The 27,088-nt window shown below is 35.5% G+C and overlaps 1 protein-coding gene across 6 annotated transcripts in view; it reads right to left on the bottom strand.

The window, feature by feature from the left end:
- SLC4A10 (solute carrier family 4 member 10) overlaps positions 1-27,088 on the bottom strand; it is a 477,442-nt gene that overhangs the window by 37,145 nt on the left and 413,209 nt on the right. For all 6 annotated transcript variants that reach the window (XM_055108674.1, XM_014343995.5, XM_024927814.3 and 3 more), the window contains 2 exons: positions 5,257-5,362; positions 438-599 (listed from right to left, as the gene is read on the bottom strand). In XM_055108674.1, coding sequence (XP_054964649.1) covers positions 438-599; positions 5,257-5,362 — 268 coding nt within the window. The remainder of the gene's footprint in view (positions 1-437; positions 600-5,256; positions 5,363-27,088) is intronic.

Here is a 27,088-nt window from a genome sequence, read left to right as displayed (position 1 = left end):
GTGGGTTAGGGGGAGGGACTGACGGTTTAAACATTGAAAAAGAGAATATTGTTCCAATGAGTCTTGCGGGGGCTTCCCCAATTAGAGAATGTAACATAGGCTCCTCTGAGGTATCTGTCAGGCTGGAATAGTTCCCACTGTTCACTGGGCAAAAAAGTGACAATCAGTAATGCAGTGTGTGCTGTGAATTTCCAAAAACGTCAGTAGGAAAGTAGGAGTTGATCCGTGGGGTTTGCAGTTAGGAGAAAAGCCTGCATATGCACTCCCAGCACCTGCATCACAAATTCTTTCTCTTCAGCCCCTCATCTCACTCCACAACTAACCTGGCAGCTCACTCACACAAAAGCCTTTCAGTGGCTCCTTTTATTACATCAATTACTCTTTCTTTTGTCCTATGTTACTTTACATTTAGATCAAGAAAATTATAGTCTAAGTACCTTGGTTGGAAAATATCTGCTAGTCTTGAACTGCTTCAGGGTGGCTGACAGAGTAACTGTGGAAAAGAACAGGATCACAGACCAAAATAGAACATCTGGAACATATGGGTGATCATGGCCACAGGCCCGTCCAACATACTCTCCATGCAATGATTTGCATTCCTGCCAGAGGAAGTAAAACAAATGGAGCTACTAAGAAAAAACCGGACACATTTCTTGCAGAAAACTAACACCTTCTGATCAATTGTAGTTCAGATGCTGAGGCTTTTCCTTTATGGCTCTCACAATGATTTAGCAGGCATTACATTACGAGTTTCAAGTTCAACTTGGATGGGTGGTGAGAAATATGCAAAGGTTTATGAAAAATTTGAACATGAACTGCTTTTTAAATTTAAATGTATAAAATGAATTGATTTACCAATTAATTAGTACATATTAAATCTAATATCTACTAAGTTCCTAACACGAGATGTATTGAAAATATGACATATGTAATAGTGATTGGTTACTAAGGTCAGACACTATGCCCAGCTATTTAAATACATCATTTAAATTACTTTTCACACCAATACCATAAAATATGTTCATGCTATTATTTATGTTCCATGTCTGAGGAAACTGAAGCATAAAGGGGTTAAATAATTTGTTGTGGCCTCACCACTGGTGGGTGGCCGCAGAGCTGTGATACAAACACGATTTCTGCAGTGAGATTATTATTGCTTATTGACAAAGAACAATGACTTTGTAGAATTATCTAGTCCAAAAGCTGCCAAGAAAGATGAGAAAGGCAACAAGAAAACTATGACATACAATGACTGAAATGAACTTGTAAGTCAAAGATGGGACTATCGAACTTGGACTAAAGAACAAATGAAATAAAATTACTACATGAGGAAGGCAAAGCTCATATTTACTATGACTTCTCCATGGGTTATTTTTTCTTCTGCAACTGCAGTTCTGTAAGAGCCTGAAGAACTGTTTCTAATTACTGCCTTAGCCATGAGGTGGCAGCAAAGTCAAAAAAATTTTTTTCCTCCAGGAAAAAACTGAGCATTTCAAACAAATATTTTGAACGAAAAAAAGTTATTTTAAACTTACTTTGGTTTATCTTATTTTAAAATTAGATTACTAAAGTATTTTTACATTTCAAAACAGGAAATAATGGCTTAAATGATCCAGTGATCTCATTAGTCCTTGAGATATTCTTGCCCTGAACATAAATTGAATTGCAGAGAGATCTTGGAGAAAAATATGAACTGATAGATTGATCACAAACACAGAGTCTGCCCAACTTTAGGCCTGAAATCTTTGTAGAGCAAAAAGTAAATACATTCCAAAGATTGTAGAATAAATTACAAATAGCTACAGTGTCATCTGAAAACAAACAACTAGTAAAATCTACTTGGAGTTGCTAGCTACCCTAAGCCTGAGAGTCTTGAGAAATATAGTTAACACACCTTATTATTGTCTTAAAGAATCTGCCTCCTTTTCTAATTTAACTGCAAACATCTTCCTTGATAGGCAAAGTTAAATTCCAATTATTCATATTAAGCTAATACAGAGCACAGCAACTTGGCTAATTGAAAAACCACAGAAAAATCCCCCAGGCCTTAATTAAAGTTTTAATTTTCCTTCTTTCAAAATGCTGTAAAAATAGATAAGGTGGCAAAAATGAATCCTTGTGTTTTTCATCCTCTTCTGCACCTGTCCAGAAATGCTAGCAGAGCAATTATTAAGCAATATAATGGGTAGCAAAATTGCTACATAGAAAAAGGAGCTAAAAGTTCCATGATAAACACATTATCTATAAATTTGTGAGCATCTTTTGTCATTTCTGCAGGTATAAAAGTCATTTGGCGGGATCTTGTTCTCAATTCTTAAGAACATAGATGACATTTAAAGGATTCTTTAGCTGTCTTACACTCTATAATTTGCCAATGGTCTGCCTAATTACATTAATTCAAAGCATATTTGAAAATGTTATTTATTTTCTCTTTGGGAGGAAACAAAATGCTAATTTTAAAAAAGAAAAATTGTGACCTGCTAAATTCAACATTTATTTTCAGATTTATACTAATTGTATCCCCAATACACACACAGAGGCACTCACACATGCACACATACATACATGCACACATACACACAGAGTAAGTCCTGAAATTTAGAAATGAAAACCAAATCCAAATCCTGCTCTCGTCTTTTGAGTCTAACATATGGTTTCAGTTACAATGGGTACTCAAAAAATGCTTGTTGACAAACTGATTTCTACTAATTACTCTTCAAACACATTCTAAGTTTCAGCAATTCTATAAGTTGGCAAAAATTAAGTTAGATAAAATAAGAAATTAAAGTTGGCATTAGTGTCCTGCCCCTTATATATGTACAAGCTAAATATGTAATTCAGGCACTGAAACACCAAATGCTGGTTAACTGCTTATGAATATTTTAAATCTTGCCTAAGGATTTCTTATAAAGGCTGATTTTTGAGATACTGACATATATATATATATATATATATATACACATACATATATATACAAACTTAAGTACTCCAGTTTGCCATAAATATTTGCATTAAATAGTAAGATGAAACTGTTTCAAACAGACATTAAGTACTTCTATCAAATGTTTAACACTTACTATGCATAGAGCAGTTTGGGAGAATCAAAGAAAGCTAAAGTTCTTTGCCCTTGCTGAGTTGGCAAGGTATAAATTATAATTCATGAGATATGTAACAACTCAATGAAACATTACAGGACCTGCCAAATAAATAATATATAAATTAAATGTTATGTCACTATTTTAACAAAATTAGTTGTAATAGCCACTAGTTTAGTGCTTTATTAATAAAATATTTTTGATGACATTATGAATATATTGAGGAAAAAATTCAGCATAACAATTAGACAAAAATTTTAATGGTCTTTTTTTGACTTAAAAATTACAAGATTGTTTTCATTATATAGTATTCTCTCTGGTGATAAAGACTGTTTCTGGTCAAGATTAGCAATTATCCATTGCAAAAACTGCTTTTAACTAATGAAAAATAATATGAAAATTTCTGCTCAAATGTTAACATCTAGTACAAAACTTTTTAAAATGACAAAAAAAAAAAAGAGAAAAAAACCAACAACCCCACAATGCTGCATTTGCTTTAATTGCAAAATATTTTTCACTATTCTACTTGACCTCAAAACTCAGGGTATCTAACTCACAGCTAGCCTGATAACTGTGCTGTATGTCTGCTTCTTAGAACTCTCAAAATTCAGGATTTGCTAATACATAGAAGGAATATTATTATTAAGTATTAAATTATTCACATAATACAAAACACATATAGAGTAAATTATCATGTTATATAACTTAGAGATGGGATCATTTGTGTTTTCATATTGAAGAAGACATCAAGAGGCTCTGTAAACATAATATAGTTTACCAAAGAAAATGTAGACAGAAGACCCACTAATGATTTCATTAATCATGACCCCATGTCTAAATTCTGAATAACTATAGTGTTTTTTCTTGATCAGCTCATCAATTCTTTTATTGTTCAGTTTAAATGGCTCTTTGAGTGGAAGCAGCCTGACAATGTTATTTTTCTAGGGAAAAATAGGTGGAACAGAATAAATGTTAACAATAACAAAAGAAAACAATAAGAGTAACTGAAGGCTTATTCTACAGAACACAACTAGGGTAAGAATAGAAGTAGTAAAATATAGGTCAAGATAGAATTTTAAATAAAGAGTAAGTAATTTGATTTCAGTCTTGAAAGAACATGTTCAACAGAGAAAATCAAGAATATAGTCAATAGATCATATGCTCTTTACAAGAATCATGTTTAGAGTTTTATAGTATCTGTACAACAAAAAAGATTTCTATGTTCACTAACTGGACCACTTACTAAAATAGTATGCATTTGATCAAATGAACTAGAACTCAATAGTTTTGTGCTGATAGTCATAATAAAACTTGAGCCTATATGGGTAGGTAAAGTGGTAGAAGGTTTGAACCTGTAATGTTTATAACTGGGAAGAATAGAAAAGAAAGTAGGGCTACTCAGACTTTAATATTTATTTAAAGTAGAACACATTTTCAAATTACAAGATTTTATTGAACCAGAAGCATAGAATGCAAGTATTGATAGGAAAGGAGGCACAGAATAGATTCAGAAAAATAGAGAAATGCAGGTATGAGAAAAAAGAAATCACAAAGTAGAGAAAAGCCAAAGGAAATAAGACAATGGCACAGGATTGAACTGTTATAGGTGAAAAATCTGTTGCCATGCTCTTTCTTGAGTGGGAGATAAGAATAAAATGGAAAAAAGAAAGATCTTGTTGAGGGAGGTGCCAGAATTTTTGAAGAAAAGTGATATTTGTTCCTCCCAAAGACTTTAGTATTGACACTAGAATATTAGAAACATCCCTTTCCCCCCAGCAGATCCGGAACAGCTGGAGCAGCATTACAGAGTAAAGTAAGAGCATTCTGAGTTCTTTACACAGAAGGCAGACTTAGTTCTGCCATATGGTTTCATTTAGGTCAACACCACTCATATTTAATGTGCTTTCAGTCCATCTCAGTCACATAATTCTGTATAAGTGAGCTATTTGAGCAATTCTGGTCTTCTATTAGAACAATCTTAATAACGAAAGATAACCCCAGTTTACTGATGAGCATCTGAAATGATGAAGTTAAAATTAAAACACAACTATTAGTTTTATAATATTATGCATTCAAAAAAATTTTACTGTAATGGCAATAATTGAGTCAAAATGTCAACAAAAGCTCTTAGGTATGACTTATTTTTCAGTGTTTTACTTACTGACACAGTTAGGTTCTCCCAAATTATGTCAGAGGCAGAAATATTGGATTCCCTCCATTCCTTCAATGTGTCATTGCTGGGATTATGCGGTTCCACACAGTTACACCTGAAAAGGCAAAATAGTGTCTTTTGTGAAATAAGTAGCTTTTTGTGACTGTACCGAAGACTAATGTATAACGGCTCCATTTTCTCCAGTCACAGCATTCCTCTATTTGACAGACAAGTAGTTAGGTTATCCTAAACTACTCCACAACAGACTATTTTCAAAAATCAAGATGGATAGACTGTTAGGATACTAGACTACTCTACAGTGTTTCCTGGAATGAGAGCCCCTTATGACACCCATTTGGCCCTAAATTATAAATCAAATAGAAAAATGGTAAATATCCAAATCCATTGTTACTATGTAGTTAATATTGTAAAATCATATCAATTAAAATTAAAGGGGTATTTAATTCATATTCTGAAGATGATTTATAACTGGCATATAATTCAAAATTAAGGCTAGTTGAAAGGAGAACTCTAGCTACCTGAGGATATATCAGTGAGAAGAAGATATAGACAAAGATACCCACAAATTAATAGCCTTAGAAATTAACCTCAATTTACAGTTTGTTTTCCAAAAATTCATTTGTAAACTTGCTATTTGCCCTTCATAAAGCATTTTCATATAGAAGAATTTCATAAATGGTGGTTGATCTCCCAGATTAACCCACATATACCACATAACTTGTAAGTTCATTGGACAGCTCTTTTAGTGATATTAATTGAACTGTAGAACCGAATTGCCATTTCTAAGGTTGTTACTATAGAAAATATCGTATAGTTTCTACTTGGTCTGCCTAAGCAACAGTCTCCCTTCTGCCTTCTACATCAGGAACTTACTCTGTTTCATTTCACCACCACTTATTCATTCTTTAAAGAGTTATTGTCTATTATTGCAAAAACAACTGAGTTGGGCAGTATAGACAGATATGGTTCTTGCTCTCACTAGGGAAATTGGAGGATTTCCCAGGGAGGCTCACTTGGAGACCCCAGAGAAACCTTAAAAACTGAGCTCCTGTCTATGATGGAACAGCAGGTCAGCCACACCCTGTAACACCCCCTACCTTGCTAACCACCAGTAGGCTTTCGTTCCTAAGGGTTAAACAGAAACAAGCTCTTTTGAAAGACTTGCTCCATGGCTGATTTCAACCAACCATGTTACGCTGCCCCTTGCTTTTTGTAGTTTCGACACAGCAACTGGCTAGCATTCCTTCCCAATAAGAGAACACTGAACATGGAGTGGTTCTGGCCAGTTTACAGAGACTGTATGCTGAGTCCCTTCATGTCCTCTGCTTAACCTTTTGACATATAGAGCTTAATTTTAGTATATTTAAATGTTTTTTCCACCCCAAAGTGAACATGGGACATATGTAATAGACATGTTAGCTTACTACACGTGTGTCCCTTCATGAATATTCATAGCTCCTCCTATAGCCGGTTGAATATGTATGCTAAACCAATCCATTTAGTATGAATTCCTCTCTCATTTTTCCTCCTTCGAAGCACCTGCTTTTCAGTTTTAACCAGAGGCTCCATTTCCCACTTGCAGGTTGTGATACCCCCTTTTAGAAATAAAGCTCTCCTCAGTAGATTTTGCTACTTTTTCAGTAGACATTATAAAGAGAAAAAAATTTTAAATATGGAATGATTTTGAGCCTCTGGTGAAATGTTGAAAAGGAGAATTCATTTGATTGTGATGGTAGGAACATTGTTGTTTTCTTTCCTTCACTATGTATTTTTTGAGTTATTTTCTTAGTGGTTGCTCTAAGGCTTATCACATATACCTAGCAATTCTGTTCAAGATTGTTGTGTTGTTTTTTACAATGTCCTGGGACATAAATTGCTCTGGGGGTCTGCTCCAATTAAATTCCAGCCTTTTTGCTGTGGTAGCCTTTTGTTTTTTGTTTTTAAAATATAGACAGAGTCTTGTTATGTTGCCCAGCCTAATCTCAAACTCCTGCGCTCAAGTAATCCTCCCACCTCAGCCTCCCAAAATGCTGGGATTACAGGTGTAAGCCACAGTGCCCTGCCTGCTGTGGTCAGTGCTTGAGGTTTGTTCTGACCCAGGAGGGCTCTTCTTAGCTATCTCTTTTCCTGATTCTCTCTCATACACTAGCTGATCTGGTTTAGCTTGTCTCTTTCACGAAGCTACCAACCTCCTCTTAATTGTTTTCCACCAGAACTTACATTATTTTTGAGAATACCTTTATCTTGAACTTCCCTTTACTCTGCTTCAAATAAAGTCAGTTCCTTTGCAAAGAGCTTCAGTGCTCCCACTGGGGAAAATCTCTGACGCGCGGTTTCAGAGCTAGGGATGGGGACAGCATTGTGTTTCTCTGTAAGTGACTCCTCTGCTGTAGGAGCAGGGAGCTGAGCATGGGCAATAATCAGAGTCTCATTAATAATTGGGAACCCATACTATTCTCAATGTTCCAGGCCTGAGGTTGAACCTCCACCCTACCAGTAGGAGCTGGGTGAGAGAAGGGAGCCCCAATATCTTGGATTCATCTAGCCAGAATTTAGCTTCTGGAGGGGAAGGGTGAAGGGAGACAAGAAACGCTGTTGGTCTTCTCCTCTTGGGAACATACAGTTGGCCTCAACTGGAAGCTGAGGAAGCCCAGTGTTCTTGTCCAGAGTTAAGCTTCTGTCATGCTGAGCTGGGAGGAGAGGAAGGGAAGTGGGTTGTGACTCAAGTGCCTTGGACTCATTGTTCTTACCAAGATTTAGTACACTTTTTGGAATAAATGTTTCTTCATTTGCTGTATACCCTTAAGAAAATTTCCAGAGACTTTTCATGATTGCCTTTTAAAATTACTTTTACCAGTATGGTTGTTTCACTGGGGAGAGGGTCTGCAGAGCTTCTTTTACCACCATTCTGGAAGTATATACTCATAACATTATTTGTAAAGTACTATAGAAGTCATGACACTGGAGCCATGGAGAAGGAAGCATTGCACATTACTTGGTTCCACAGTAAATAATACTTACATAATTATAATTACATAAAGATTTCTAAATTTTTATAGAATTTTACATTCTATATTTATAGAAAATCTATATTTTTACATTCTATAATTATAGAAAATCTAAAATTTACAGAATTTTACAGATTTCTATATTTTTAAATTTTTTAGAATCAATCTTTAGGCAAATTACTTAACACTTACCCATGGTTACAAAATAATATATGTTAATAGCCGCTACAATGGAGTCGGGGGTGGGGAGGTAGAAGGAGGAACACAGAGTTGGGAGGAAAGGTGAGAATTATTCATCTCCCCTTACAAAGTGGAATGTAAAGAGAGTTACCTATGGCTGATAGAATCAGAAATGGAAATCTACATATGTTAATTGTGGCTATTTACTTATAGCTACAGAGGTTACAGGGATGATGGAACTTAAGATGTGATATTATCGTATTGAAAAGGGAGGTAGAGTGAAGAGGAAGGTTGGGGATAAGTGTAGAAAATTAGCTAAATCTGGACAGGTGCAGTGGCTCACATCTGTAATCCCAGCACTTTGGGAGGCAGAGGCAGGCGGATCACAAGGTCAAGAGATCGAGACCATCCTGGCCAACATGGTGAAACCCCATCTCTACTAAAAACACAAAAATTAGCGGGGCATGGTGGCAAGCACCTGTACTCCCAGGTACTCAGGAGGCTGAGGCAGGAGAATCACTTGAACCTGGGAGACAGAGGTTGCAGTGAGCAGAGATTGCATCACTGCACACTCTGCCTGGCGACAGAGCAAGACTGGTCTCAATAAAATAAAATAAAAATAAAATTAGCTAAATCCATATTTATAAGAGCAAAAAGTAAATTTGTCACACTTAACATGGGTAAAACAAGAAATAAAAATATAAGCATATTATTTAGAAATTTAGAGGGATCACTAAAAATAATTTTTAAAAATTTTGTTAAAAATGTTGCCTTTGAGTGAACTGGTGCTTTAAATTATAATCTTCCTGTACTATTTGTGGGTTTTTTTTTTCCCTAGGATATGTATGGACTATTTTGATAACAATAAAATGTACTTGAAAAAAATAATTAGTTCTTCTTGTGTCAGCCCTAAGTTTGCTTTCTCATTTCAGAGTGTACAAATTATCTCAAAATCTCTTTTATATTTGCTTTGTCTCTCTTTTTTTTTTTTTCTCTTCTATAAGCTCCAAAGGTTTGCGATCATGGGGAAACCAGTTGAATACTTCTCTTGTACATATCATGCCCTTCTCAATGATAATTATATGCCCAAGATATTTGGATTATTTTCAACAGCAGAAGGCAGCCTAGCATGTTATAGGTTATAGATTTTATTATCAATAATAGATTATTATCGATAATAATCTATAATCTATAATATAATCTATAATAATAATAATCTATAAATATCAACTCTTATACACGAACTCGGATGTGATTTTGCATGTAATGAATCCTCACCATTTCTATACAAACTGTGAACTCAATTGCTGCATTGGAATGGTCTAACAGAACTGATCCCAGGCAATAGGCCTTGGGCCATAGTCCTCAGACTTCCAAATAAAGCTAACTTTTCTTTGATTAATTAATTAATTAATTTATTTATTTATTTGGAGACAGGGTTTCTCTCTGTCCCCCAGACTGGAGTGCAATGGCATGATCTCGGTTCACTGCAACCTCCGCCTCCCAGGTTCAAGCGATTCTCGTGCCTCAGCCTCCCGAAGAGCTAGGACTGCAGATGATCGCCATCGTGCCTGGCTAATTTTTGTATTTTTAGTACAGACGGGGTTTTGTCATGTTGCCAGCTGGCCTCTAACTCCTGGCCTAAAGCAATCTGCCTGCTTCAGCCTCCCAAAGTGCTGGGATTATAGGCATGAGCCACCGTACCTGGCCTGATACTTTAAAAGCTTGATTTTTTTTTTCTTTAGTCAACAGGGCTTCAGCATATGAATTTGGGTGGGGTATGGAGAAAAATTCAGTCTATAACAGTAACTTCCTGTTCTTTACTTCTCCTCCTTAAGGTACGGTAACTTTCAAGTAAGCCTCCACCTTAGGCTATGTTTTCAGGGGAACCTAGATTGCAGTAAGTTTTGTTCCACATGTTTGGTAACATTGAAAGCTTAGGCATCTAGGCATTATGCACAATGCTTAATTAACTCAATAAAAAGTTAATGATTGTCATGCAAGACACCATGCTAAGTTGGATAAGATAGATATAATCTCGGGGCTTTCTTTAAATGCAGGAGAGAAATATTAAGTAGCCAATTACACAATTATTTGAATACATCTGTAAAATGTACTATAAAGAAGTCTGGGCTACTAAAAAGATAAACAAATAGGCATCCACACCTTGAGTCTGGGTGTTCAAGGAAAACTGAGATCTAAAAGAGGGACAGAATTTGGTAAGACATAGTGTGGGCACGGCAGTGAGGGTGGGGAACTACAGAGAACAAACAGTGTTAATTTGGTTGAAACAGAAGGGGTGGAGGAAGAGATGGGGTATGGATCTGAGACAGGCAGGGCCTAGACTGTGCAGACTGAGTGCTGGGGGGCCTGGTAAGTATATTGCATATTAAAATAATAACACTAAATAGCCTTTGGTTTGTGATTAACATTGATTATGCTGCCATCATTTAAGGTCCAGATCATTAACTGAAATGATACTTTAAATCATATTGAGTATCTTTTTTTTAACACAATGGTATGCGACTAGAAATCAATAACAGGAAGAATTTTGGAAAATGCAGAAATATGTGGAAATTAAACAACATACTCCTCAACAACCAGTGGGACAATGAGGAAGTTAAAAGATAAATTTAACAATGTATTGAGACAAATGAAAATGGAAACGCAACTTGCCAAAAACAAATACTTTTGTAGATTGCAACAGTAAGAGTTCTAAGAGGAAAGTTCATGGCAATAAACACTTACATCAAAAAGGGAGAAAGATCTCAAACAACCTATAACATTGTACCTTAAGACACACAAAATAAGAAGAAACTAAGCACAGAGTTACTAAAAGGAGGAAAATAATAATCAGAGCAGAAATAAGTGAAATACAAAGTAGAAAAACAATAGAACTGCTCAACATTTTATTGTTGAAATAGAATGTTCTATTCTATTCTATCTAACAATAGAACAGCTCAACTAAAGGTTGGTGTTTTGAAATAATAACAAAATCAACAAATCTTGAGCTAGACCAAGAATAAAGGAAAGAAAATTCAAACAAATAAAATCAGAAATGAAAGAGGAGACATTAAAATACACTACAGAAATGCAAAGGATTATAAAAGAACGCTATAAACAATTATTATCCAACATATTGAATAACCTAGAAAAAATGGATAAATTCCTAGACACATATAACCTACTAAGGTTGAATCAGGAAGAAATAGAAGATCTGAACCAACCAATAATAAGTAAGGAGATTGAATCAATTACCAAAAGCCTCTCCCAAGAAAGAAAAGCCCATGACCTGATGGCTTCAGTGCTGAAATCATCAACCATTTAATGAAGAACTAATAATACCAGTTCCTCTGAAACGCTTTCAAAAAATTGAAGAAGAGAAGTACATCCAAACTCATTTTATGAGGAAAGCATTACAATGATACCAAAGCCAGACAAGAACATGACAAGAAAATATTATAGGTCAATATCCCTGATGAACATAAATGCAAAAACCTTCTAAATATACCAGCAAATTAAATGCAACAACACAGTAAAAGAATAATTCATCATGATCAAGTGAGATATATCCCAAAGATGCAAGGATGATTCAACATTTACGAATCTATAAATGTGATACACTACATTAATAGAATAAAGAACAAAAACCATGTGATCATCTCTACAGACACAGAAAAAGCATTTGACAAAATTCAACATTCTTTCATGATAGAAACTCTCAGAAATTAAACATAGAAGGAATGTACCCCAACACAATAAAGACCACATGTGATAAACCCACAGCTAATATCTTACTCAATGGTGAAAAGTTGAAAGGTTTTCCTGCAAGATCAGGAATAAGACAAGAATGCCTACTCTTGCCACTTTTAGTCAACATTGTACTGGAAGTTCTAGTCATAGCCATTAGGCAAAAGAAAGAAATAAAAGGCATCCAAATTGGAAAGAAAGAAAATTATCCTTATTTGCACATAAAAATGGGTAGCACTTTAACACCCTAACAACAAACTATCTGAAAAATAAAATCAAGAAAACAATCCTGTTTGCAATTGTTACCAAAATAAATTTCAAATACTTAGGAATAAATTTAATCCAAAGGAGGTGAAAGACCTGTACACTGAAAACTATAAAACATTGATGAAATAATTGCAGAGGACACATATAAAAGGAAAAATATCCTGTGTTTATGGATTGGAAGAACTGGTATTTAAAATATCCATACTAACAAAAGCTATCAACAGATTCAATATAATCTCTGCCAAAATGCCAATGACATTTTTTACAAAAATAGAAAAAAGCAATCCTAAACTTTGTATAACCACAAAAAACTATAAATAACCAAATAAATCTTGAGCAAAAAGAACAAACCTGGAAGTATCACAATATCAAACTTCAAAATACACCACAAAGCTGTAGTACAAGGCAGCATGGCACTGGCATAAAAATAGACACAGAGGCCAGTGAACAGAATAGACAACCTGAAATAAATCCATGTATTTAAGGTCAAATGATTTTCGACAAAGATGCTGAGAGCACACAGTGGGGAAAGGACAGTCTCTTCAACAAATGGTGTTGGGACAACTGAATATCCACATGTGGAAGAATGAAATCAGACCCTTATCTCACACCATATTTAAAAAAGGATTAAATACCTAAAACTACTATAAGAAAACATTGCCATTTGTCTGCATAATTTTTTTTGGATTTAACCCCAAATCACAGACCGGGAAAGCAAAGATAGACAAATGAGATTACATCAAACTAAAAAGCTGCATAGCCAAGAAAATAATCAGCAGAGTGAATATACAACCTATGGAATGAGATAAAATATTTACAAACCATAAATCTGATAAGAGATTAATGTTTAAAATATATGAGGAACTCAAACAACACAACTGTAAGAAAAAAAACAAGGTTAAAAATGGGCAAAGTATCTGAATAGACATTTCTCAAAAGAAGACATACAAATAGCCAATGGTATGTGAAAAAATGCTCAAATCACCAATGATCAGAGAAATGCAAATTAAAACCACAGAGATACTACCTCACATCTATAAGAATGGTTATTATCAAAAAGATGAAAACTACTCACAGTAGCCAAGATTTCGAAGCAACCTAAGTATTCACCAACAGATGAATGAATAAGGAAAATGTGGTACATATATATGATGAAATACTATTCAGCCATAAAAAGAATGAGATCCTGTCATTTGCGGCAACATGAATAGAAGTGAAGGTCATTAGTGAAATAAGCCAGGCACTGAAAGACAGACTTTGCATGTTTTCACTTATTTGTGGGAGCTAAAAATTAAAATAATCGACCTCATGTAGATAAAAAGTATAATGATGGTTATCAGAGGCTGGGAAGGGTAATGAGTGGTGGGCAGGCAAGTGGGGATGGTTAATGGGTACAAAAATATAGTTAGGTAGAATGAATAAGATCTGGTATTTGATAACACAACAGGGTGACTACAGTCAACAATAATGGATTGAACATTTTAAAATAATTTAAAGAGCAAAATTGGATTGTTTGTAACAGAAAGAAAGGACAAACGCTTGAGGTAATGGATATCTCATTTACTCTGATGTGATCATTACACATCAAAATGCCGGTATCAAAATATCTCATGCACCCCATACATATACACACTTACCGTGTGCACAAAATTAAAAATTAATTTTTTTTAAAGATGAAAGTGTCTGAACAAGTGTTGGTGAGGAGGTGGAGAAAGGGAAACTTTTCACATTGTTGATGGGAATATAAATTAGTACAGCCATATGGAAAACAGTACGGAGTTTCTTCAAAAAATTAATAGACCTACCATATGATCCATCAATTCCACTACTGGGTATGTACCCAAAGGTAATTAAATCAGTAAATGGAAGAGATATCTGCATTCCCATGTTCACTGTAGCATTTATTCACAGTAGCCAAGATATGGAATCAACCTAAGTGCCCATCAATGGACAAAAGGATAAGTCAAACATGGCATTGAGGCTGAGTGTGGGGACTCATGCCTGTAATCCCTGCATTTTGGGAGGCCAAGGCAGGAGGATTGCTTGAAGCCAGACCTTTGAGAACAATCTGGGCAACATAGCAAGAATGTTGTCTCTATAACAAATTTTTTAAATTAGGCAGATGTGGTGGCATGTGCTTGTTGTCCTAGTTACTCAGGAGGCTGAGGCAGAAGTATTGCTTGAGCCCAGGAGTTCCAGGCTGCAGTGAGCTATGATTGTGCCACTGTACTCATTGGGTGACAGAGTGAGAGCCTGTAAAAGAAAGAGGAAAGGGAAGGGAAGGGAAGGGAGAAAGAAAGAGAGAAAGAGAGAGAAAGAGAAAGAAAAGAAAAGAAAGAAAGAAAGAGAAAAGAGAGAGAAAGGAAGAAAAAAGAAAGAAAGAAAAAGAAAGGAAGGAAGGAGAAAGAAAAGAAAGAAAGAAACAAACAAAGAAAGAAAAGAAGGAAGGGGAAAGAGAAAGAGGAAAGAAAGAAGAAAAGAAAGAAAAAGAAAGAAAAACAGGCAGGAAAGAAAGAGAAAGAAAGATAAGTGGCATATATACATTGTGGAATACTTTTCAGCCTTAAAAAGGAACAAAATTCTGTCATTTTGACAATTTGGATGAATTTCAAGGACATTATGTTAAGTGGAATAAGCCAGGCACAGAAAGACCAATACCTTGTGATCTCACTTACATGGGGAATCTAAAAAGACTGAACTCATGGAAATAGAAAGTAGAATGGTGGTTATCAGGGGCTCAAGGAGTACGGGGAGAAAAGATCAGACCTAGACACATCTAGAGCAACTGTAGCTCCAACTCTCAAGAAATGGCATTAAAGAAAAGTACTTGAACACTGAGAGGTCTTTTGAAAAGAGTCAGTGGATCAAACTCCCTACAGTAGTAAAGATTGTGGTAGAAAGATCCTATACTTTACATTTTTCCAAAGATAAGTAGGAGGCAGATCAGGTGAATCCTGAAGTTCTAGAACCACCACAGATGCCCAATCCATGTCATCATCCACATAAGAGTTTCATGTTCCTCCATGATCTGATCCTGAGTCCCAGTTTGGGACTCAGAGGCAAGTCCTAATAGAAATAACCTTTCATACTTAATGAAGATACCCAGGTACTAGACTAAGGATTAAGGATAGTAAAGCTCAGTAGCATGTCCATAGTCTGAAATGAGATGAGTGATTATTTTAAAAAGTAGAATCTAATGTATCCATATTGATCTTGGATCCTGCTCCAAATGGAGGCTTATACATTATACCCATGGTAGCCTCCCTCAAAGTGTCAATTTGGTCTGCAATGTCTTTTTCTGAATGTCTTGCTTTGGTTTTACAGTAGTAGCAGTGTTAGGTAAAAAGAATTAGGTGAACAAGCAAGGATCATAGGTCTGCAAATGTCTTGCTACTGTTCTGCTTATACATATCTGAACCTGCCAACCTCAGTCTGTAAGCCAGTTCACTAGTAAGGAGTAGTATGCTCCCTTAATGAGAAGATTCTCCCAAATTGATTTCTCTGTTACTTTATCTCAGAAAAAAAAGGCCCAACACCATAAGAGTTTGATGGGAAAACATTTTTATACTCTGAAAACCTAGTATAAGTATATTTATTAATGACAAAAAGGAAACTAAAACACAAAATAGGGAAAATATGGCAAATTTCCTGCAGGAGTGTTATAATAAGAGAGAACTAGCATTATAGTGGATATATACATGACATGCATGTGTGTGTACATAAAGTGTATATATGTATACTTTTATAACATCTATAAAACAATTTTATTTAAAGGTAGGTTGGGAACAAACACATTAGTTCTTTGATCTCCTTTATATTACTGCCAACGGTAACAACAATAGAGATTTAAAACTATCCCATTTTTATATTTTAGCAAAATCCCTGTCGCTCTTCTAAGTTATCTTACCCACCCAAGTAACAAAACCAGAGCAAATTGTAAGTTCTACTCATTTGAAGAGTGGATTAGTAAACTGAAGACATAACTGATTCTAAATGAATTTTTTTAAAGCTCCATTTTATGCTTTTACTCTGATGTATGCTGGAGGAAAACAATCTTTATTTAAAAGAAAATTAGTCACTGCTTAAAGATTTAAAAAGTATTAACACATTTTTAAAATAAATTTAAAAAGGCTGGATTGGGGCAATGCTTGGCTCCTGGGAACCAGTATCATGGTGTTCAGCTGTAAGATTGGCCCATTCATCCTCAACAGCAACCTGGCCAATTTAGGTACCAAGTAACTCCAGAAGCTGGAGCTGATTATTTGCAGCTGGATGAAACGTATAGGTATTTTGTTCCGAACATCACCTTTGCTCATTCTGTGGTAGAAAGTCCCCAAAAGAAGCTAGGCCAGAGTCCTGTCTTTGACATGCACTGGATGATGTCCAGGCCAGAACAGTGGCTGAAGCCAATGGCTGTGGCAACAGCCAATAAGCCAATCATCTCAGGATATTGAGAACACAGGGACCTCGATCAAAAACATGGGGAGACTAGCCTGGCCAATATGGTGAAACCCCCTTTCTGCTGAAAATACAAAAATTAGCCAGGCGTGGTGGTGCATGCCTGTAATCCCAGCTACTCAGGAGGCCGAGGCAGGAGAATTGTTTGAACTGGGAAGCAGAGGTTGCAGTGAGCCAAGATTGTGCCACTGCACTTCAGCTTGGGCCACAAAGCGAGACGCGTCTTAAAAAACAAAACAAAAACATGTGGCAGAATGAGATGAAGATTAGATCTTACCAGAGATCTTATCTACTTTGTCAACTTTGCTGGAAGGGCAAGTTATTCAGTGATTTCCCTCCTTTCTTAATCTTACCTACAATTTTTAATTCCACCTACCATTTAACAACATTAGATAATGCTGTTGTGTTAGCTCTGAGTAGAAAGGAGAAGTATTACTTCTATAATTAGTAATACTCACTAATACTGAATTACTTCCATTTGGAGGTAATATTGAGTTGAATACTGATTCTGCCCCTTTCTAGCTATTGATCTGAGCAAATCACCCAACCCCTGAGTTTCTATGAATTCATTATATAACTAATTAATATAATTATAATATAAATTAATATAATTTATTCAGTAAGTATAATTATAACAACTGGACAGGATTTCTTGAGAATTAAAAGAGACACCATTCTATATATAATGGTGTATAAAGCTTCTAGTACTATTCCTAGAGTTTCATGGATGTTCAATACAAAGTAACGATCATATAACTTTGTGTTTTATGGGTTATAAACTACTTTGATATAATTGCATTAAATCTGCAAATCACTCCTTTGAGTGGTAGGAGAGATTTTTGTTCTGTTTAAAGAAAATGAAGAAACTAAAGCTCAACACAGGCTTTTCTCATGGAAAGAATCCAGCAGTGCATGTGATTTCTGGTCTGTACTCTTTACAAATGGAGCCTTTGGGAGGTAGGTTAAACAAACGAAGCTTCTCTTACTTAATATTGCCTTATTTCCAGTCTAAATTTACCCTGTAGCAGAACCAGATGGCTATGAATATTGTGAAACTATAGATCTTGGTCCTAAAAGGTATGTATATTTATTATTCCAAGAAAGACCAGGTAGCTTAGGAGATGACAGGGTACAGAAGTAACCCACAAACTAAAAGATTTATATAGTGTCCCAAATTATACTTAGATAACAAATATGTATTAACTACTTCCTTCTTATAAATATTCTTGATATATAATACTATGGCAAGAAATAAAAAAATTAAAAACCAGAATGGATACTCTGATTTTTTTTTCTGTATAAATTGTGAGAATTTGAAAACAAATGTAAAAATAAATCTCTTAAGGCTCAGGTTCAGGGCTTCCAACTTTGTGAGGAAGAGATATTTTCTATTTTAAAGTTTTAAGATCCTTGGAGATGTTTCCATGAATAAACTGAACTGAGCACAGTAAGGGGAGGGCCCAAATGCTACCTGCTTTGCCTCCCGACTGGGAATCCCAACTAACTAAACATGTGGAATTGAGGAAGCAGAAATGACCTAGCTGGCTGGTTGAAGGTCTGTCATCTATCGGGAGCATCCTGATAGATGATGCTCAACTCATTGGTCAGGGGTCCCTAGCTTAGGTGCATGTAAAAATATGTGTGACTTGTTGAAACTGCCATATGCTCTCTAAAGTCTGTTAGAATTACAACACGTGTTTAAGCTGTTAGCAGAGAATGGAATAATTATTTTAGATATTTGACTAGGCACATAGATATAGTCCTATAATTCTGATTTAAAACATCTGAACATAAAGAAGCATAGTGGATCTGCCTCGGTTCCTAACCCAGCATTGTCATGAATTCAAATAATTGTATCACAGGTGACCATTGCACAGTAGTGCTATCAACAAAACAAAACAAACTGTGTAACATCATTCACTAGAAGCAAGAGTCTTTTTCTCGTTGAAGTAAATTAGTAATATATTGTCTGAGTCTGTTTATTAAGTGGCAAACATCATTTTTTTTGGTAGCTAACAAATAGAATTCCCTAAGATGGTCAGTTAGTTTACCTCAGAAATAAAAGGGCCAGTACTATAGTTTAACAGAAAGTTATTTGCATATTTTGAAAATTTGTTAAAAGTAAATCCATACATAAGAAACGAAAATATAAAATAGAGAAAATATGGCAAGTTTCTTGCAGAAGTAACATAATGAGGGAGAAAGATAGCACTATAGTAGATATGTGAATACCTCCATGTACAAATGTATATGTGTATATACATACATATATGTTTTTTATAGCTACTGTATATCTATGCCTATAGGTATGGCGTGCATACAGTTGCTATACGCATGGCATATAGTGGATTTTCTAGTTTAATAGTTTAATTGCTACATTTTATAGATGGGAGGAACTAAATGTTTGATAACTTATCCAAGGCCACACTGATAGAAATAAACTTGAATCCAGGTCTGTCCCAACCTGAAACTCCTACTTTTTTTTTTTTTGCTTTCAAGGATTGTTATGATTTTATTTTTGCTCTTGAATGAGAGGGACAGCCATTGAGAAGTTTTTTTTTTTAATTTTCAAGATATTTTTATTATATATTATACTTTTTTTATTCTGTTATTATTATACTTTAAGTTTTAGGGTACATGTGCACAATGTGCAGGTTAGTTACATATGTATACATGTGCCATGCTGGTGTGCTGCACCCATTAACTCGTCATTTAGCATTAGGTATATCTCCTAAAGCTATCCCTCCCCCCTCCCCCCACCCCACAACAGTCCCCAGAGTGTGATGTTCCCCTTCCTGTGTCCATGTGTTCTCATTGTTCAATTCCCGCCTATGAGTGAGAATATGCCATGTTTGGTTTTTTGTTCTTGCGATAGTTTACTGAGAATGATGATTTCCAATTTCATCCATGTCCCTACAAAGGACATGAACTCATCATTTTTTATGGCTGCATAGTATTCCATGGTGTATATGTGCCCCATTTTCTTAATCCAGTCTATCATTGATGGACATTTGGGTTGGTTCCAAGTCTTTGCTATTGTGAATAGTGCCGCAATAAACATACGTGTGCATGTGTCTTTATAGCAGCATGATTTATAGTCCTTTGGGTATATACCCAGTAATGGGATGGCTGGGTCAAATGGTATTTCTAGTTCTAGATCCCTGAGGAATCGCCACACTGACTTCCACAATGGTTGAACTAGTTTACAGTCCCACCAACAGTGTAAAAGTGTTTCTATTTCTCCACATCCTCTCCAGCACCTGTTGTTTCCTGACTTTTTAATGATTGCCATTCTAAGTGGTGTGAGATGGTATCTTACTGTGGTTTTGATTTGCATTTCTCTGATGGCCAGTGATGGTGAGCATTTTTTCATGTGTTTTTTGGTTGCATAAATGTCTTCTTTTAAGAAGTGTCTGTTCATGTCCTTTGCCCACTTTTTGATGGGGTTGTTTGTTTTTTTCTTGTATATTTGTTTGAGTTCATTGTAGGTTCTGAATATTAGCCCTTTGTCAGATGAGTAGGTTGCGAAAATTTTCTCCCATTTTGTAGGTTGCCTGTTCACTCTGATGGTAGTTTCTTTTACTGTGCAGAAGCTCTTCAGTTTAATTAGATCCCATTTGTCAATTTTGGCTTTTGTTGCCATTGCTTTTGGTGTTTTAGACATGAAGTCCTTGCCCATGCCTATGTCCTGAAATAACCAATACAGAGAAGTGCTTAAAGGAGCTGATGGAGCTGAAAGCCAAGGCTTGAGAACTACGTAAAGAATGCAGAAGCCACAGGAGCCGATGTGATCAACTGGAAGAAAGGGTATCAGTGATGGAAGATGAAATGAAGTGAGAAGGAAAGTTTAGAGAAAAAAGAATAAAAAGAAACAAACAAAGCCTCCAAGAAATATGGGACTATGTGAAAAGAACAAATCTACGTCCGATTGGTGTACCTGAAAGTGACGGGGAGAATGGAACCAAGTTGGAAAACACTCTGCAGGATATTATCCAGGAGAACTTCCCCAATCTAGCAAGGCAGGCCAACATTCAGATTCAGAAAATACAGAGAACACCACAAAGATACTCCTCGAGAATACCAACTCCAAGACACATAATTTTCAGATTCACCAAAGTTGAAATGAAGGAAAAAATGTTAAGGGCAGCCAGAGAGAAAGGTCAGGTTACCCACAAAGGGAAGCCCATCAGACTAACAGCGGATCTCTCGGCAGAAACTCTACAAGCCAGAAGAGAGTGGAGGCCAATATTCAACATTCTTAAAGAAAAGAATTTTCAACCCAGAATTTCATATGCAGCCAAACTAAGCTTCATAAGTGAAGGAGAAATAAAATCCTTTACAGACAAGCAAATGCTGAGAGATTTTGTCACCACCAGGCCTGCCCTAAAAGAGCTCCTGAAGGAAGCACTAAACATGGAAAGGAACAACAGGTACCAGCCACTGCAAAATCATGCCAAATTGTAAAGACCATCGATGCTAGGAAGAAACTGCATCAACTAACGAGCAAAATAACCAGCTAACATCATAATGACAGGATCAAATTCACACATAACAATATTAACTTTAAATGTAAATGGACTCAATGCTCCAATTAAAAGACACAGACTGGCAAATTGGATAAAGAGTGAAGACCCATCAGTGTACTGTATTCAGGAAACCCATCCCACGTGCAGAGACACACATAGGCTCAAAATAAAAGGATGGAGGAAGATCTACCAAGCAAATGGAAAACAAAAAAAGGCAGGGGTTGCAATCCTAGTCTCTGATAAAACAGACTTTAAACCAACAAAGATCAAAAGAGACAAAGAAGGCCATTACATAATGGTAAAGGGATCAATTCAACAAGAAGAGCTAACTATCCTAAATATATATGCACCCAATACAGGAGCACCCAGATTCATAAAGCAAGTCCTGAGTGACCTACAAAGAGACTTAGACTCCCACAAAATAATAATGGGAGACTTTAACATCCCACTGTCAACATTAGACAGATCAACGAGACAGAAAGTTGACAAGGATACCCAGGAATTGAACTCAGCTCTGCACCAAGCAGACCTAATAGACATCTACAGAACTCTCCACCCCAAATCAACAGAATATACATTTTTTTCAGCACCACACCACACCTATTCCAAAATTGACCACATAGTTGGAAGTAAAGCTCTTCTCAGCAAATGTAAAAGATCAGAAATTATAACAAACTGTCTCTCAGACCACAGTGTAATCAAACTAGAACTCAGGATTAAGAAACTCACTCAAAACCGCTCAACTACATGGAAACTGAACAACCTGCTCCTGAATGACTACTGGGTACATAACGAAATGAAGGCAGAAATAAAGATGTTCTTTGAAACCAACGAGAACAAAGACACAACATACCAGAATCTCTGGGACACATTCAAAGCAGTGTGTAGAGGGAAGTTTATAGCACTAAATGCCCACAAGAGAAAGCAGGAAAGATCCAAAATTGACACCCTAACATCACAATTAAAAGAACCAGAAAAGCAAGAGCAAACACCTTCGAAAACTAGCAGAAGGCAAGAAATAACTACAATCAGAGCAGAACTGAGGGAAATAGAGACACAAAAAACCCTTCAAAAAGTTAATGAATCCAGGAGCTGGTTTTTTGAAAGGATCAACAAAATTGATAGACCGCTAGCAAGACTAATGAAGAAGAAAAGAGAGATGAATCAAATAGACACAATAAAAAATGATAAAGGGGATATATATCACCACCGATCCCACAGAAATACAAACTACCATCAGAGAATACTACAAACACCTCTACGCAAATAAACTAGAAAATCTAGAAGAAATGGATAAATTCCTCGACACATACACCCTCCCAAGACTAAACCAGGAAGAAGCTGAATCTCTGAATAGACCAATAACAGGCTCTGAAATTGTGACAATAATCAATAGCTTACCACCCAAAAAGAGTCCAGGACCAGATGGAAACTCCTACTCTTTTAGCTATTGTATGCTGCCTCAATATGTGACTTGGTGCTGTTTCTATCAAGATAGCCAGAAGAGTGAGATGACTCCAGAACAAATAAGTAATCTACATTTCACCATGCAGTTTGCTAGCTTCCACTTTCAAGACTTCTCTCCTATAAGGTATTCTTCCAAAACACCTGTAGCTCTGCCCTCCTATCATGAAAACTACACCATCCACATTTTCCTCAGCCCCACTGTCCAGTTTCCTATAACCCCATCGAAACCTGATGATATGGCTTCTCCATTCATTTTGCTTTACCACTCCCTCACGAACATGGTCTCTGCTTTCCAAAGTGGTTATACTGTGTTAGTGAATACAATGGCATGTGTTACTCCATTCCTGGTAGTGTACTTACATTTTAACTGTGACTTTTTGAAAATGCTAAGTTAGAAATTTGATGTACAAATGTCATAGGAGAGACATTTTTTGAAGAGTTGAGTCTACAAGTGGACGTTAGTTACCTACGTGCCTCCCTGTCAAAGCTATCTCTAGGTTATGACATTACTCACCTATAAATCAATTCCAAAGTGGAAAATATGTTTTTAATATACAAGATTTATATATGACATAAATAAATAAATTCAAATTTAAAAATAAATAAGTTAAAGATTTATTTGTATTTATATATGTATAAAATCACAGATATCATGTATACCCAAGCAAACTATTGTTCTTTCTTGAGTCTGCACCTCTGACATCTAAAATCTCAGCAGACAGTTCTCAGAGGCTGCCCAGTTGTGTAAGGACATTTGATATCTCCGTACCAACTCTTGGTGGCTCAAAGAAGACTTCTGACTACTTACTTCTTATGTTCTTACATATCAAAAATAGATGTGCTAAATAAATCAATCAAGAAATATGTGAGAAAAAAATCCCATTTTCCTGTCTTCCTCTGTATTGATGAACTTATTTCTAAAACTACGAAAAGTTAAAGAAGATAAATGAAAAAGAAAAAAGAAGAAAGAAAGAGAAAAGAAACATGGAAATAGCATTGTGAGGAGATAGAATATGAGTTTGGAACAAGCTTTTTTGTTAATCTCATCAAAAATAATTTCTAGTGACTCTGGCAATAAGATGGTGTATTAATGCAAAATGTTTCTTTAGATGCATAGCATAGTGTATGCTTAGAACACTGAGGTCTCCAGCCAGGTTTCCTATGTTCATTCAAATCCAAGCATTTAGCTGAGCAACCTTGGACAAGTCATTTAATCACTCTATGTTTCAGTTTCCTTATGTATAAAGTGAAGATAATGATAATAATCAACCTCATGGGGTTATTTTTTTTTCTTTTTTTTATTATTATACTTTAAGTTTTAGGGTACATGTGCACAATGTGCAGGTTTGTTACATATGTATACATGTGCCATGTTGGTGTGCTGCACCCATTAACTCATCATTTAACATTAGGTATATCTCCTAATGCTATCCCTCCCCACTCCCCCCACCCCACAACAGGCCCCGGTGTGTGATGTTCCCCTTCCTGTGTCCATGTGTTCTCATTGTTCAATTCCCACCTGTGAGTGAGAACATGCAGTGTTTGGTTTTTTGTCCTCGCGATAGTTTGCTGAGAATGATGGTTTCCAGCTTCTGAGTTCATGTCCTTTGTAGGGGTTATTATAAAATTAAATGAATTAATATACATAAAAGTCCTAGAATGGGCCCTGACATAAGTAAATAGAGATTGTTAGGTATCTCATTTTGGTTATTTATTATTGTTACTATCACAAGCTCATAGACTGAAAAGTCCAACAATCATAAAGCAGAAAAAGGGTTGTATCTGCACTTCTCTACATGTTTAAAAACACCAGTATAAAATGCCAATAATTTTCACTTGTGGTGCTGAATTATTTGGCTTAAAATACACTTTTTACAAAATACATCTTTTAGTACCCTTTACTGCCCACAGAAAAGCAAGTGCTCTAAGCGATCTTGTTTATATAAATGGCTACAGAGTGATTACATAAACATTATAATTAAATGCCCTCATCCAGAAGTCTTTGCTTTTGTTTCAAGGCTAATGGAGGTGATCTGTCTTCCTTACACAAGAAGAGCCTGCGGCTGTCTTCTGGAAAACATAATTTGGTAGAACTCCCTTCAACATTATTACTAATTTTAGTCCTTGGGTTGCAGATGCTCTCCTTTTGCCTTTGTAGTTATTAATAGTACCTTCCTATGTGCACTAAACAGTTATGGTTTGTGATTCATTTATTTTTCAGGTCTTTTTATTGACTTGATTATCTCCCAGAGTGCTATGTACCAAGTCAGGTATTAATACAAAACATACAATCAGAAAATCAGGATCTATCCATAGGAGCCAAATGTGTTTTTATGATTATTCTTTTTCTATTTCAGAAAGTATTTTTAATTGCAATGATAATAAAATCACACTATAGAATATTTACAAAATAAAAAAAGAAAAAGGTATCTCTCATAGTCTTTCTACCATAATTGCTACAAAGTTTTGGTATACTTCTTTCAGTAGTTCTTATGTATATTTTCAACATGTTTTTATGAGCATACAATATTTTTATTCCTTTTTTACATAGCACTAGAATGCAAGCATTTTCCTATTGCTACATTACCCTTCAGAACCATTATTTGTAAGGGATACAACATAACTTATTCTTGGATTATTAATCATTTAATTAAATTGTTACTATTAAGATGACTATTTAAATAATATAGAGACAATCCTTTTATGAATACACCTATTTCCATATTTTGAGCTTATTATTTGAAGAGGTTTGCTTAGTACTTATACTTTTCTAAGATATCACTAAGTATATAACCATAATATATTATGAGGAAAATAGCTTTTCAAAAATATGCATCGTAGCTTTGTAAAACACCACCACAATTAGCTAACACTAAAAATTTAAATACTCTCTCCATTAAATTCTTAAACTTTTTCTCATCTCAAATTTATCTTCATTCAAATAGACATATCCTCTCCTTAGCCTCTAAATATATAAGTTTGGAAATATTTCTCACTGTCTTGGCATCTTATACTTTTATATGATAGCACTTACGTCATTTGTATAATGTAATTTTGTGTAATATTTAATGTCTGATTCTTTCAACAGACTATAAGTTCCATGAAGGAATCCTGTCTATGCATTCATTTTTTTTAAGCAAGCACCTGGCCCATAGCAGGCAGCCTTATGACAATTGACTGATTTAACAATTTGAAATTATTTTATACAGATTACTGTGCTAAGTCCTACTGGAGATACATAGACATATATCGTAGTCCCTATCTTTAAGGAGTTATAATCATCGCAATCATTTGCTATTATTTTTACTTTAATATGTCAGAAAGTTTATGAGCTTTAAGACAAAATGGTCCTGGGTTTACCCCCATTTACCGTTTATTGTATATGTGATATTGAGAAGATTATTTAACCTGTTGGAGCCTCAGATTGATTGTTTGTAAAGCAGGGATAATACTTGTCCCACAAGGTTCTTGTGAGGTTCAAATGAAGTCATATAGGCAAAGTTTTCATAATAGCTCCTAGAAATTAGACACTGTTCCATAATTACTTGTTGAACAAGTGAATCAATCCTGGATAATTTGTGTTTTTCATTTTTTCCATTTTTAGTTTTTTTGCTTTCTTCCCATTACCATTGTCTCAGCCAGTAGTCAGGACTTAAACATTCTATGCCTAGGGTATTGCTCCTTGCTCTGCTTCCTGTGATCACCTTCTAACCTATTGTCACATAATTCTTCCCAGAGCCTTGTCATGATCCATGATGGCCTTTGTACCAGATAAAACTTATTAGAACTTTTAAGGCTCTCTGCCAATTGGTCCCCAGAGGTCCATTCTACTCTGCGTAACTACTCTCAGATCTAGTGATGATCTGCATGTGGGAATTCACAGGTACAATGAAGAGAGAGAGAGAAAGAAACATAGGTATGCCACATACAATAAACTCATGTGGCAGGTACAACAGAAATGGAGAGATAAGTTCAGGTTTCCTTTTTCTATGAATGCTTCTGAGCTCTCCAGGGCAGTCTGTTACTTCTTCTCTTAGGCTATTATACAGACATCTTGTATAGTGCTTGTTATATCACATTGCAATTATTTAACTGTGTATCCTCTAGCCTCTCTCCTCATTTATTAATTCAACAAATACTATTTGAGTGGATATCATGTCCAAA

Source organism: Pan paniscus, chromosome 13 (genome assembly GCF_029289425.2).
Source record: "Pan paniscus chromosome 13, NHGRI_mPanPan1-v2.0_pri, whole genome shotgun sequence".
In the NCBI taxonomy this organism is placed as follows: Eukaryota; Metazoa; Chordata; class Mammalia; order Primates; family Hominidae; genus Pan; species Pan paniscus.
The sequence above is the reverse complement of the archived record's forward strand: the minus strand, read 5'-3'. Positions and strand labels throughout refer to the sequence as shown.